The sequence below is a fragment of the Phyllostomus discolor genome, chromosome X (assembly GCF_004126475.2).
Source record: "Phyllostomus discolor isolate MPI-MPIP mPhyDis1 chromosome X, mPhyDis1.pri.v3, whole genome shotgun sequence".
Lineage (NCBI taxonomy): Eukaryota > Metazoa > Chordata > Mammalia > Chiroptera > Phyllostomidae > Phyllostomus > Phyllostomus discolor.
The window spans coordinates 85189857-85202647 of NC_050198.1; the positions used below are offsets into that span (position 1 = coordinate 85189857).

The window sequence follows — 12791 nt, forward strand, 5'->3', positions numbered from 1 at the left end:
AAGTATGTTCACTGCAATATGGTTTAGCAACAGAAAAATGTTTAAAATTTTATAACACATTCATACATTGTAATATCACAAGTTATTAAATGAATGAGGTATTTCTGTATATACTGACACAGAAAGATCTTATAAGACAACAAAAAAGCAAGGTTCAGAAGAGTATACCATCTGATTCCATTAATGTTAACTTTTAAAAAGTTTGTATTTGTTGGCAAATAAGTTTTCCCTGAAAGAACATACAAGACACTTTAAGCTGATTTCCTTTGGAGAGTGGTATTAGGAGTAGAAAAAAAGGGGCAAGTTTTCACTTCATTCCTTTCAGTACCATCTGATTTTTTTTTTGCTATGTTCATATATTATCTTTCTTTTTTCCTCTTTAAAGAATATTTGATTAGTAGGTTGTTTTGAGATATTCTTAGGTAGATACTGGTAATGCTATTTTTAAAAATACTGCAGGTAAGTGCCAAGCTTTTCAAACCAGAACTCCCTTTTGGATTTTCATCAAACTTTAGATCTGTCCCCTAATGCTTTAATAATGATGTCCTGTTAAGTATGAAGTGACATTTTATAATGACAGCTTGGCTATAGAACAAATTTGTGATGAGAGGATTAGACACCGCTTGGTACTCAAGGACCAAAATTCTTACACCCCAAAGGTCATTTGATTATTTACAAATATAAATAAGATTATATTATATTTTGACCCCAAAAAGCATAAAATTGCAATAAGACCTTACACATACAATAAAAGTATCCATTGAATTTAGTAAACCAGCATCACACTGGAAAAGAAGTCATAAAATTAACTCTTACATTTTTCTGGGGATAGAGAAGCAGAAGGAAATGTAATTAAAAGTAAAAAGAAAACACTACCAAAAACAGGGGAAAGGTGAGAGAATCATTTATTTATTAGATAGGGCAGGTCATTAAAAGAGAGGAAACATTCAAAAGAATGTGCTTTGCTTGGTGTTACAGGCATTGATGCTCACAACAAACAACACTACTCAATGCATCATGGAAACAGGCCACATACAACCAGGAAGATGCTGCCACGCCACTGAAGAAGCTACGGTGCTAAGGAAACAATAGTTAGGGAGTTACAGAGCATCATAGTCTCCAATTCACAGATCCACATTTTCTGCAGCTGAGCCATTAGCCCATGGCATCTGGCTGGTTCCCTGATAATTAAGAAGTGAGATTTCCCATATTCTAGAGAGCTTTCAATAGTTCAGACTTTGAATGTCACTGAAATCATAGTCACCTACAAATCCAACTAGTTTGTATGACTACATTTTGGGGAATTATCCTAGATAGTCGTGGGCTAATAGTATTAGAAATGAAATTTTGAACTTAACCCATTTAGCAGTGTCACAATACATCCAATCAACTCCAGTCCTATGGCACAAACCTGGAAAAAACAGCAGAAATTCACTGGAGGAAATTAAAGAAATTTGGGAAGCTCACCTGGCCCAAGGTATATAAGCTGCTGCCAAAGTGAGACACACTTGAAAACTGCTATGTCAATTATCTGCCAAATTATTTGGCATCATTTTTAGCAGGACTTTCTTGATGAGGCAGGCTAAGATTTCAATATCCATTCTAGAGACTGGACAAAATATTAGTAGTAGTATATCATGAATAAATTGGTTATGAGGAAAAACTATTCAGCACAAGATTGACTAAGAAACCCTCCATCTTTACATCTACTGATTTTACCAACCACTTCCTTTCAGAGCAGTCACAGTTCTCAAGAAGAGTTGTGTATTTAATGATAAACTCTACATAAGACAAAACCCTACTTGGGAAGCCAGTCATGAAAGACCAGATACTGTATGAATTCTTTTATATTAAATGACAAGAACAGGCAAGTCATAGACACAGAAAGTAGATTAGTGCTTGCTCGGGGCTGGGAGGCATGGGGAGGAAATGAGATATGACCGCTAAAGGGTACAGGGGTTATCTTTAGGGTGATAACAGTGTTCTTTAATTCACTGTGGTTGTGCTTGCACAACTTGTGACTCTGTTATAAATCCACTGAATTGCACCTTTTAAATGGGTGAATTGTAAGGTATGTGAATTATAGCTTTAAAAAGTTGTTATAAAAACATGTTAGGAAAGGAAGACAGCCTGAAGAGAGAGGAAAACAAGAGGCTGTTGCAAATCTAGCCATAGCTGAGGGAATGGTATACAAGCCTGATGTAAATAACTGGTTTCTCACACACTATTTTGATTTTATTATCACCACATTTAACCCCTGACTTCACATTTTTAATTTATTTCTAAATTACTTTACATTATCAGAAGATTTTTAACGTTGCCCTCCTTGGAGAACAGAGTCAGTGTTCCACAGAAAGAGATTGGCAAAACAAAGCTAAACAAAACAACAATAAAAACCCAATGAAAAAAATAATCCCCTGCTTTGGGGTTGTGTATTACCAGACAGAATAGAAGAGCTGAGGTTCACTTCTAATGGGGGAAAAAAAAAAAAAACCGCCATCAAAGGTAAGGGCATCATATGACCCTTGCCTAAAAGCACATTTTCTTTTCAAATCTGCATCATAGTTACTCCCTTTACATTTATACAATTCAATGTAAGCAATGTTTTCAGACCTGTAGATTTCAATAAAAGCAATGTTCTCTACACAGAAATGTTAAGCTTTCTGAAAATCAAAGAGCTAGCCAAATGTCCTTAAAACTAAAATTGCTGTTTCTAAAAAATTTCTACTCTGTATTCTCATTCTCATCTTCAGTAACATACCATGAAGATGGAAAACTCTAAGACTGTTAGAAGTCAGAAGCTATGCAACAATTTCTTAAATGACCTCATTTTTTAAAAAAAAGATTAAAGATATTAGTTCCAAATATTTAGAACATATTGGGTCCAATTCTTTTGAAGTCTACCTTTAATGAGGAGTTTATTTTTACTAATTCACTAGTATAGTTTGCGATAAAATAAAAGACTTCGAATAAGTTAAACTGGCTAATGACAAGTAATCAGTTCTCATCAGTGATTACTATTCTTCTACATAGGCAGGGTGATTCTATCACAAAGGGTCTTTTTTGTGTATCTTCAACTATTCTTAGACTACACAATCAATTAGGGAAACTTTCACAGTCAAATGAAGAGAACACAAGTAGCTTTACAGCAAGTTGATTTTGTTAAATACATTTGTTATAACAAAGAATTTCTGACACAAAAATTGCTCACTGCACACAGAACTCCAGAGAAATGATGAAACCGACAGCTGATGTTAGATGGTATATAGGAGTCAGGTGGGTGAGAAGTCATGGATAATTTAAAAACTGGCAAGTAGCTGCTGAAGCAGGGCCACTTCTTAGAGGATATAAGAAAATCTGATGTCACCTTTCTATATATCTTTAGAGAAGTCCATTTGTTGTTAAGAAATGAAGACCACTTTACTATCATTCTGCAAAGTGCAGTAGTCACACTGTTTCCAAAGGATCCTAGAAACTGAAGTGCAAAAGAAATCTAATAAATAATTACAAAACAACATTTTTTTCTCAAAGAAATATGTTCAAAACAGTGACTCTTACAGAAAATGTAAATTTGTTTTAAAAGAAAAAAACTTTTCTCTATGAAAGATCAAAGACTCATTTCACAGATAACTTATACTGCATCAATTAATTTCATGTTCAATGCAGTGCTATTTACAATAGCCAAGGTCTAGAAGCCGTTCAAGTGCCCATTAGGGAATGAGTGGATAGAAGAGCTGTGGGGCAGTTATACAGTGGAATACTACACATCAGTGAAAAAGGAACTCTTACCTTTTGCAACTGCAAGAATGGACTTGGAGAGTATTGTGCTAAGTGATATAAGCCAGTCAGAAAAGACAAGTACCATATGATTTCACTTATATGTGGAATCTGATGAATAAAATAAACTAACAAATAAACTAGAAACAGACTCATAGAGACAGAGAGCAGACCCACAGCTGTCAGAGGGGTGGGGGACTGGGGAGCTGGATGAAGTAGGTAAAGAGATTAAGCAAAAAAAACCCCAAAAAACCCACCAACAACAAAGTCATAGACACAGACAACAGTAAGTATGGTGATTACTGGAGTGGAAAGAGGATGGGGGAGGTAGCAGAGGGTAAGTGGGGGGTAAATGGTGACAAAAGGGGACTTGACTTGGAGTGTTGAACACACGATATACAGATGATGTATCGTAGAATTGTACACCTGAAACCTATATAATATTAACCAACATCACCCCCAATAAATTCAATTAAGAAAAATAAATAAATCTTGAAATTCTCCCCAAAATAATAATTTGATTACAGTGTACAAACAAGGGCCACAGACTTTTTAAAATTATGTCTAAAAGATCATTATAAATACTGAGGGGGGAGTGTTTTATGCCCCAAACTCCAATATTCCAGCTCTGTGTCCTGTATTGTTGTTATGATCTGTAAAAATCTTAACGTCGCAGTGATTCAAGTTTTCGTAACTTCAACGATGTGTTAGAGGATAATGCATCTTGGTTTGAAGAATTTGTTGTATCTGAAGGCCGGAACAGTACTCTACCACGATGATTAAATACATAAAATGATGGATGATTCCTTAACGTGTCAAATGTCCTTCAAAGGAAAAAAAAGCATCAATTTTAGATAAACCCTTAAGAAAGCCTATTAGAAAATAAGCAGACTTCTGATGAATTATGAATTTGCTATGAATTATATTTTAAACTATATTTAAATCCATGAAATTAGACCATAAATGGTAATTATAGTGTATCTTATTTTTTCCTTTATAAGGAAAATAAGAAACGTGAAAAAGCAACATATAGCCTTAGCATTTTTCTTAATTCAGCCAGTCCTTCCAGTATGCCTATGAATAACACTGAACTGCTGAACTTTAATCACTTCTGTAGATCTGAAATTAGCCCATGCCAAATAGTCTGTTTTAAAAAACCAGAACAAGCCCTGGCTGGCGTAGCTCAGTGGATTGAGCGCGGGCTGGGAACCAAAGTGTCCCAGGTTCGATTCCCAGCCAGGGTACATGCCTGGGCTGCAGGCCATAACCCCCAGCAACCGCACATTGATGTCTGTCTGTCTGTCTGTCTGTCTCTCTCTCTCCCCCTTCCTTCCCTCCCTAAAAATAAATAAAAAAATAAAATCTTGAAAAAAAATAAAAAACCAGAACAGAGATGGTACCTTTGATTGGTCTCATTTGGCCCTCACTATTCAAGCTGTATGATCATTTCACAGATCTGTTTTCTAAGAATCTTTCAAGTATAACAAAAAAAAATCCATAAATTCCCTTGGCCCTTCTGTACCTGCTGTTGTCCAAACTCATATATTTTACTACCACCTACTAAATGCCATTCTCTTTCACTTTCTTCTTTCCTGACCCCTTGCCTGTGATTCTGAGTAGACTCTTTGTAAGAATAGTAGTGGGTGGGGATAGTGGAGTATCCTTGCTTCTTTTCCAGTGAGAGATATGTGGTCTAAAAAAAGTTCACAAACACCTAAGTGTAGGGCTTGTAGCATTAGTTTGTTTTTAAATATTACTTTCCTGGAGAAAAAGAATTCTGCCTTTGATAAAACTCAGATCTCAAAGTCAGCCCACCTAAAAATCCAAGCATATCCCCCTACATAAAACAGGAAGCCCGAGATGTGACTATTTAAAATATAAAGTAAAAAGAGGGTGAGTTTCCTCCAATGCATGTTTATTGTGAATCCTCCTAAGGAAATATTGTAAAGGGTTAAATTTTCCAGGATCAAGAAAGTGGGTAAAGTCCAGACATGGAACTGAGCAAAGCTAGAGGATGACTTTGTAAAAAGCAAAGTTCACAAAAATAGCTTAGAAGAAGTACAGGAGGAAAAAAAAAAAAGAAAGCGGAACAAGAAATATACTTTAACCCAGGGATAGAAAAGGGCCTGAGAACAGAGTATATGTCACAGACTAGATTCAAATGATAGAATGACATAAAGCCAGTCATTCTTTCAAAGACTAAGCTAGGACAGAAGAAAAAAGGGAGAGGGAAGGAAGGAAAGAGAAGGAAGCAAAGAGAGGGAAGGAGGGAAGCAGGGAAGGAGGGAAGGAAGGAAATAATTTCTGAGGGAATATCTTCCAATATATCTATTTCCATCTACCCGTCCATCCAAACAACCAATAAGTAATTTTAAGCAACCATAATATAACATGTTATTCTAATATCAATAATCAGTCATTCAATTTCCATCTTTCTATCATATCAAACACTGCCTCAATATTTTTACTTCATTACTCATATAGATTGTATAAATCAAAATGTAAAAACTATTATGTAACAGAACACATACATTTAAAATTATGTAAATGAAACAAAACCCGTAAGAAATTAAATGCCTACGAAAAGGGGAAAACTTACTTATTTTTTAGTTCTGAGGTGGCATCCATGTCTCTAAACTCCCCTGCAATATGAACTATACCGTAACAGGTAACCGCAAAGGCCAGAAGTGTCTGAAGAACTATCTGTGAGTATAAAGATTAAGATTACTAAATGATATACAAATATTATCATAAAAACTTACAATTTTCTTTCCATCTCCTTTTAGCCTCTAACAGGCATTTCTCCAGATCCGATCAAGGAGTCAATTCTCAGTTTAAAGGATTTGGACCTAAACATACTAAAATCTATAAATTCTGTGGATTGCCTACAAAAATACTTGTGGGTTTTGCTTAAGTAGCAAAAACAGGTACTGAGCCATTCAAAACTGAGTTATCAACTACTATCGGCTTCCAAGAGAAACTAAAAATCTTAACGTACTATCGTTAAATATAGAGTATAAGAACAATACCTCTTACCCCCCACCCAGCTTAAGAAACAGAACATTACCAGCGCCTTCCAAGTCCCATGTGTCCCTCTGCAATTGTATTTTTCATCCTCTCTCCCAAAGTTAACTATCGTCCCAAATTGTGTATTAATCATTTGCTTTTCTTTACAATTTTACCAACTATGTATGCACCTCTAAAACATACATTGCTTACTTTTCCATATTTTGAATTTTTGTGAGATTCATCCCTGTAGAAGTATATAGTTGTAGTCCATTTGTTTTCATTGTGTTTTGTATTCCATTATATGAAAAAAACTACAATTCATCCATTCCACTTTTGATAGTATGGGAGCTTGTTTCCTGTGTGCTACTTTGCCTTACAATGTCAATATGGATATCCTCGTGTACTTCTCCTGGTGCATGGGAGGAGAAATCACTGGTGCAGGGTATGTGCATTCCACTTTATTAGGCAATACTAAACTACTTTCCAAAGAAGTCGTCCAAGCAAAAACTTGCAAGCTTGACATTAATTGACATGGGATCACAGGCATATTTTTTTCATTGTGATTTTCTCTATTTTTAAAATTTTCCAATTTGTAAACAGAAGGAAGTTATTTTAAATAGATGTACATGAATGTGTGTGTTTCTACCACAAAGCAATGATGATGGGAGAATGAGTTAATAGCCACATCTACCATGCCCTTAATTATAGACAACCTAAAGTCAAAATTAGCCACAAGCTATTACTCTTCGTAAATTAAAATGTAATGTCATATGTTATACCAGTTTACATTCCTACCACCAGAGTACCAAGATCTACTTCACACATTGCAATCACAGGCACCATTAACAAAAATGTGGTAAATCTATAAGTAGTCATGAAAATATCTCAAGAAAAATTAATAAAAATCTAATTATAAAACTATACAACATATATATATATATACATACATGTATAATAACTTTTAAAAAGAAAACCTCTGTGTTTTGATTAGGTAGAACTATACAGACATAAATAAAGATAATGTTTATGCACAGGAAGAAAACTGAACTACTGGTACACTCCAAATATCAGAATGGAAGTAGAATTGCTTAGCAGTGGGGTAATTTTTTTTTGTTTGTTTGTAGTCAGTTTTACTTTTAACACTTACTGTTTGATTCTGTTACAAAGAACTTAATATTTTATAATTTAAAATCCAATAAAAATAAAATTGTGAGTGAAATTCACACATAATTTTAGCTAAAAAGAACAGGTCCTTGTTTTTCTTTAATTTTACCTCCTATATATATGTCCCTAAACAATGTTTTGTTAATTTTGCTTGTTCTTAATATTTTCCAAAAAATGAAGTCAAATAATCAGATGCACTTAAAAAGTGCATCTCAAACTATGGAAGAGCAACTTCTAGGAAGACTATTTAAACTACAGTTCTAGAAACCAAACAGAAATATGTTGTCTACAAATGTTTGGGTTTTACAGTGAGTGACAAAAAGAGGAGAACAGATGTAATTTTATGTCTAAAAATTTAAAAGAATAAAAACCAGTAAAATATTATTATAAAGTATATGGCTAATTTTTAAAATATATGTTAATAGAATATAAATAACCAACTTACATCTATTGGCAGTGATTCATCTTCCTTTTCTGTTAATCGCATATAAGAACGATCTATAAACCAGAAGCATACCATTAAGGAAACTGTAGCTCATTTTTCTTCCTTAAAATGCAAGCAAATCAATATACCAAAGAAGCAGCTGACTTAAATGCTACATAAAGTAATGCTAATCCTGGGTTCCTCAAAAACCTGTATCTTCTAAGGCAGTCAGCCTGATCTTGAACTATTTTATTTTTACTTTGGCACCTTATAAAAAAGGATAAAAGTAAAAGGTGAGCAAGTATAAGGAAGAAATACCTATACATAATTTTTCTTTCATTACTACAGGAACACTAGAATCCTCTGAAGTGAATCATATCTTTCACTAACTGGTCAAAGAACTCACAACTATTTAAAAATTAATATGCCTACAGAAAATCACTACTCTGAAATAGCACCATCATTACATAGAACTGGTATGGAAATGTGTTTTCCTGAGAGAATGTGCTAGGGCAGTGGTGGGACAGGAAAAACTCCAGGACATCAATTTCTGCCTCTCTGATTAAATTAAAATTATTCTGTTGCCTTAGCCTCAGGAAACATTCAGGATTTGGCAGCTGATAAGCCTGGATCATAAAACCAGCTCTTCAACTTATTGTAACCCTGATGCTATCTCATTCAACGTAAGACACTCTTGTGTAACACCTCAATTTCAGTGTTTAAATAGAGATGTTGGAGGGTGAGCATGTCTTAGACCCAAAGGAAGACGGTACCTATCTTTTCACTGCCTAAGTTACTGCAACATTAAGATGGGAATAATGTGAGGATTAAATGATATATGTAACAGGCTCTCTGCCATAACAAAGTTCATTATGGCAAAGATGAGCATGCCATGGCACCACAGGATGCTATCTGCTGCCACAATTTGACATGACACAAGTAGCTTCAAAGGTAAATGTTCATTTATTTCCCCCATGAACATTATAAAGAGGTCCCACCACAGAGACAAGTGCCACAAGGCATTTTTATCTCACTGGGAACATAAAAACACAAAATCCTAATTCTAGGTGAACCTTGCACAATCCTTATTCAATAACATATTGTGAACTAAAAAAGCCAAATTATTGTGAGTAAACATGTGTTGACTCTTAAAAGATAACCTGTTTAAAGATATTTCTGGAGTTTTTTCTTACAGGGTTTATCATAAGGACAAATGTGAAAGAAAAATCAAAGCAATACCAAAAACAGGTTTTGCCTAACTTCCTACTCTCTGTTCAGATCCCAGCTAGCTTTCTTCTTTGCCTGAAGTCTAATCTGACTCTCCAATTCTACCTTTAACCAGGCATTTCCCCATCTATAGAACTAAAGGTAGGACTTTAATGATCTTGCTCTAAGACCTTAAAATTTTACAGCTGAAGCCTATGGTAGAAAATGCTACAATACCCCACAGAGTCCCACCTTCCCTTAGAGCAGTGCTTCTCAAAGGAATGTACACACAAATCACCTGGGGATCCGACTGAAATGCAGATTCAGATTCAATAGATCTGGAGCAGGCATTTCTAACAAACTCCCAAGTGATTACAACCATGCTGGTCTGCTGACCTTACAGCCTTGAGGCTGTAGGTCTGCCCCTATCTCCATGTGTCTTTACATACTTTTAGCACGGCACTTATGTCATTCTACTGTGATTATTTCTTGATCTATTTGTTTTTCCTCTTGCCATTGGACTCCCTCAGGGCATCACTCACCCTGCCTCCAGCACCTACGCACAGTGCAATTTCAACCAATTCTCCAAGACCGAATTTCATAAAGCAGTGTAGCACATAGGCTCTAGACTCAAACTCCTTGTCTTTAAATCCTGGCCCCACCATTTCTCATCTCTGTACTTTTGAGCAAATGTCCTAGTTGTGTGTCTCAATTTCTTCGTGTTTCAAAGACAATAGTAACAAAACAGCTACCTCCAGGGCTTTTAGTAGGACTGAATTATATAATACAAGTAAAGTGCTTAGTTTAGTTCCTGGCACTTGGTAAGCACTTCATAATGGTAATTACTATTATTATTAAAGCCTGGAGCACAGAACAGAGGAGACTAGGAAAACATGACAACTACATGTAATGTGACACACTGGACTGATTCCTAGAACAGAAAGAAGACATTAATGAAAAAACTGGTGAGATCCAAATAAAAGCTAGACTTCAGTTAACAGTAATATACCAATGTCAGTTTCTCAGTTGTGACAATAAACCATGGTGATATCAGATGTTATCAATGGTGGATGCTTGGGTGAGGGGTATACAGTCACTTTCTGCAGTACCTCTGCAACTTTTCTGTAAACCTAAAATTTCTAAATAAAAACTTATTTAAAAAATAAGTTGAAAAAAAATAAGTTGTATTTCCTTCGGACATTGTCATAATGCATATACATGATAAGCAGTTACAATAATTGGATACTTTTAATTATAGATAATAAACAATAAAAGGTTTTAACTTGAAAAAAATTGGAGCTTTGAAGGAATTCAAATCTCATTTTCTACTTTATTCCTAAAGAAGAAAAGTAATCCACCAAATAAAAGAATAAAATTCAATTTTGGATTCAGTTCCTTCATTCATTCAACAGATTTATTGAGTACCTACTGTGAGGAAAATTGTACTAGGCTCTAAGATTACAGCAATGAACAAAAAATATACATTGTCCCTGTCCTCATAGGCTCTATGGCTTGGACAGTGGTCAGCCCTGTAAAGGGCCAGATAATAAATATTTTGGGCTTTGTAGGCCATTCTGTTTCTATTTCAAACTCAACTCTGCCCTTAGAAAGCATCCAGACAATACCTAAATGAATGGGCATGGCTGTGTGCCAATAAAACTTCGTTGATGAACACTGGAACTTTGATTTTATATAACTGTCATGGGTCATAAAATGATATTCTTTTGCCTTTCCCCCCAACAAATTAAACATGTTCAAACGTTCTCAGCTCACTACGAAAACGGAAGGGAGGCTGCATTTGGCCCACTTGCTAGAGCCTGCTGACCCTTGGTCTAGGAGAGAAGACGTCAAAACAGATCAGCTGTTTCAAGACTGCACTGCATCCTCTGCTGGGCTCCAACTTTCTTCTTAACAATACAATTTTATCTGTATGGTAAAGTCCTTCTACTTTTTTTTTCATTTAAACTTTGTGTCATTCTATGTGATATGACTTACCCGAGGTCACAGATTTAATGGCAAAGCAAGTTAAGAACCTGCCTTCGTGACTCCCAGTCCAAAGCTCTTTCCCTTGTATCAGTCCCTACCTGAGGCAAATGGTCACATAACTTCTCAGTCACTGCCTAGACAGCTCAGGAGTGCCCAAGGCGCTGTCCACCTAGTTATCATGGGACCATGGGCATCCGAGGCTCTCAATCTGACACTTTGCCTTATCAGCCCCGCGCTGGATCTGTCATCACTTGTCCTGGATTCCCAGATGGACTCCCTCTTCGCCCACCATGCAATGCAGCGTGCCTGTCCCGCTCTGAGCCCTCTATCAGACACCCCCTTCTAACGCTGCTTCAACGTTTCACTGGGCAGCCCCGAACCGCTTCTCATAGTCACTGCAAACTCTTAAGGTCTCGAAAGACCTTTCCCGGGACCCTCAGTCTGACACTCCCTCTGCGGTGCGCCCACACACCGCCCCCGAATTCCCGCAACAGAGCGGTCCGGGTCCCACAAGCACTTACGCTGAGCAGCGGAAAATGCCGCGTGGGCTAGGGCAAAGAGGCCAATGCCCACCAGCCCCTTCCACAGTGACAGCGCCATTATTCCGGATGAGCAGCAGCCCAACGAAAGCAGTGAAGGGCAGGGAAGCAGTTCCCTCTTCCAACAGCGGTGTCCACGCAGCGCAGGAAGATGACGTCACTGGATCACTGGGCGCGAAGAGCCTTTACAGTGGTGGCAAAACCGAAGAACCTTTAGAAAGCGGAAACAGGAATTCTGGGAAGGAGGGGGAAGCACGCGGGAAAAAGTCCGCGAGTGCCTGTGAGAGCTGGCTCACTACTGACTCTCTGCAAGGGGTGGAGCTGACGGGGGGGAGAGGGGCGTAAAAGAGGCATAAGTGGACCAATGGGGAAACGGAGAGGAAAGGCTTCAGCAAATGACTTGCGGCAAGGGGAGGGGCCTGTGGACCGGCCAGGGTGTGGCAGTGGGGCGGGGATTGAAGGTGGTGGTTGAAGTCCTTTGGTGCGTGGTTCTGTCTCTGCAAGGGGATTTTCATCTTGTTAAGTTTGTTTGTTTGTTTGTTGTTTTTCCCTCAAGCTGTGCCCTTTATTTTGTGTTGGCTTTTACTACGTTTCAGCCTTTTGGGGACCAGCACTTCGGGAGGAGGCAAGAATGTGAAAGCGAGGAGGCAGGTGGGGTGCAAAGGAAAGCAGCCAGTGTATTTTGA

General features: G+C 37.0%; 1 protein-coding gene across 1 annotated transcript; it reads right to left on the bottom strand.

Moving 5' to 3' along the window:
* Positions 1-346: 346 nt before the first annotated feature.
* On the bottom strand, positions 347-12406 carry MMGT1 (membrane magnesium transporter 1). The gene is made up of 4 exons (XM_028522918.2): positions 12088-12406; positions 8396-8448; positions 6377-6480; positions 347-4601 (listed from the first exon to the last, which is right to left on the bottom strand). Exons 1-4 carry the CDS (start codon positions 12164-12166, stop codon positions 4442-4444), a joined length of 396 nt encoding a protein of 131 aa, XP_028378719.1. The 5' UTR covers positions 12167-12406; the 3' UTR covers positions 347-4441.
* Between the last annotated feature and the right edge of the window lie 385 nt (positions 12407-12791).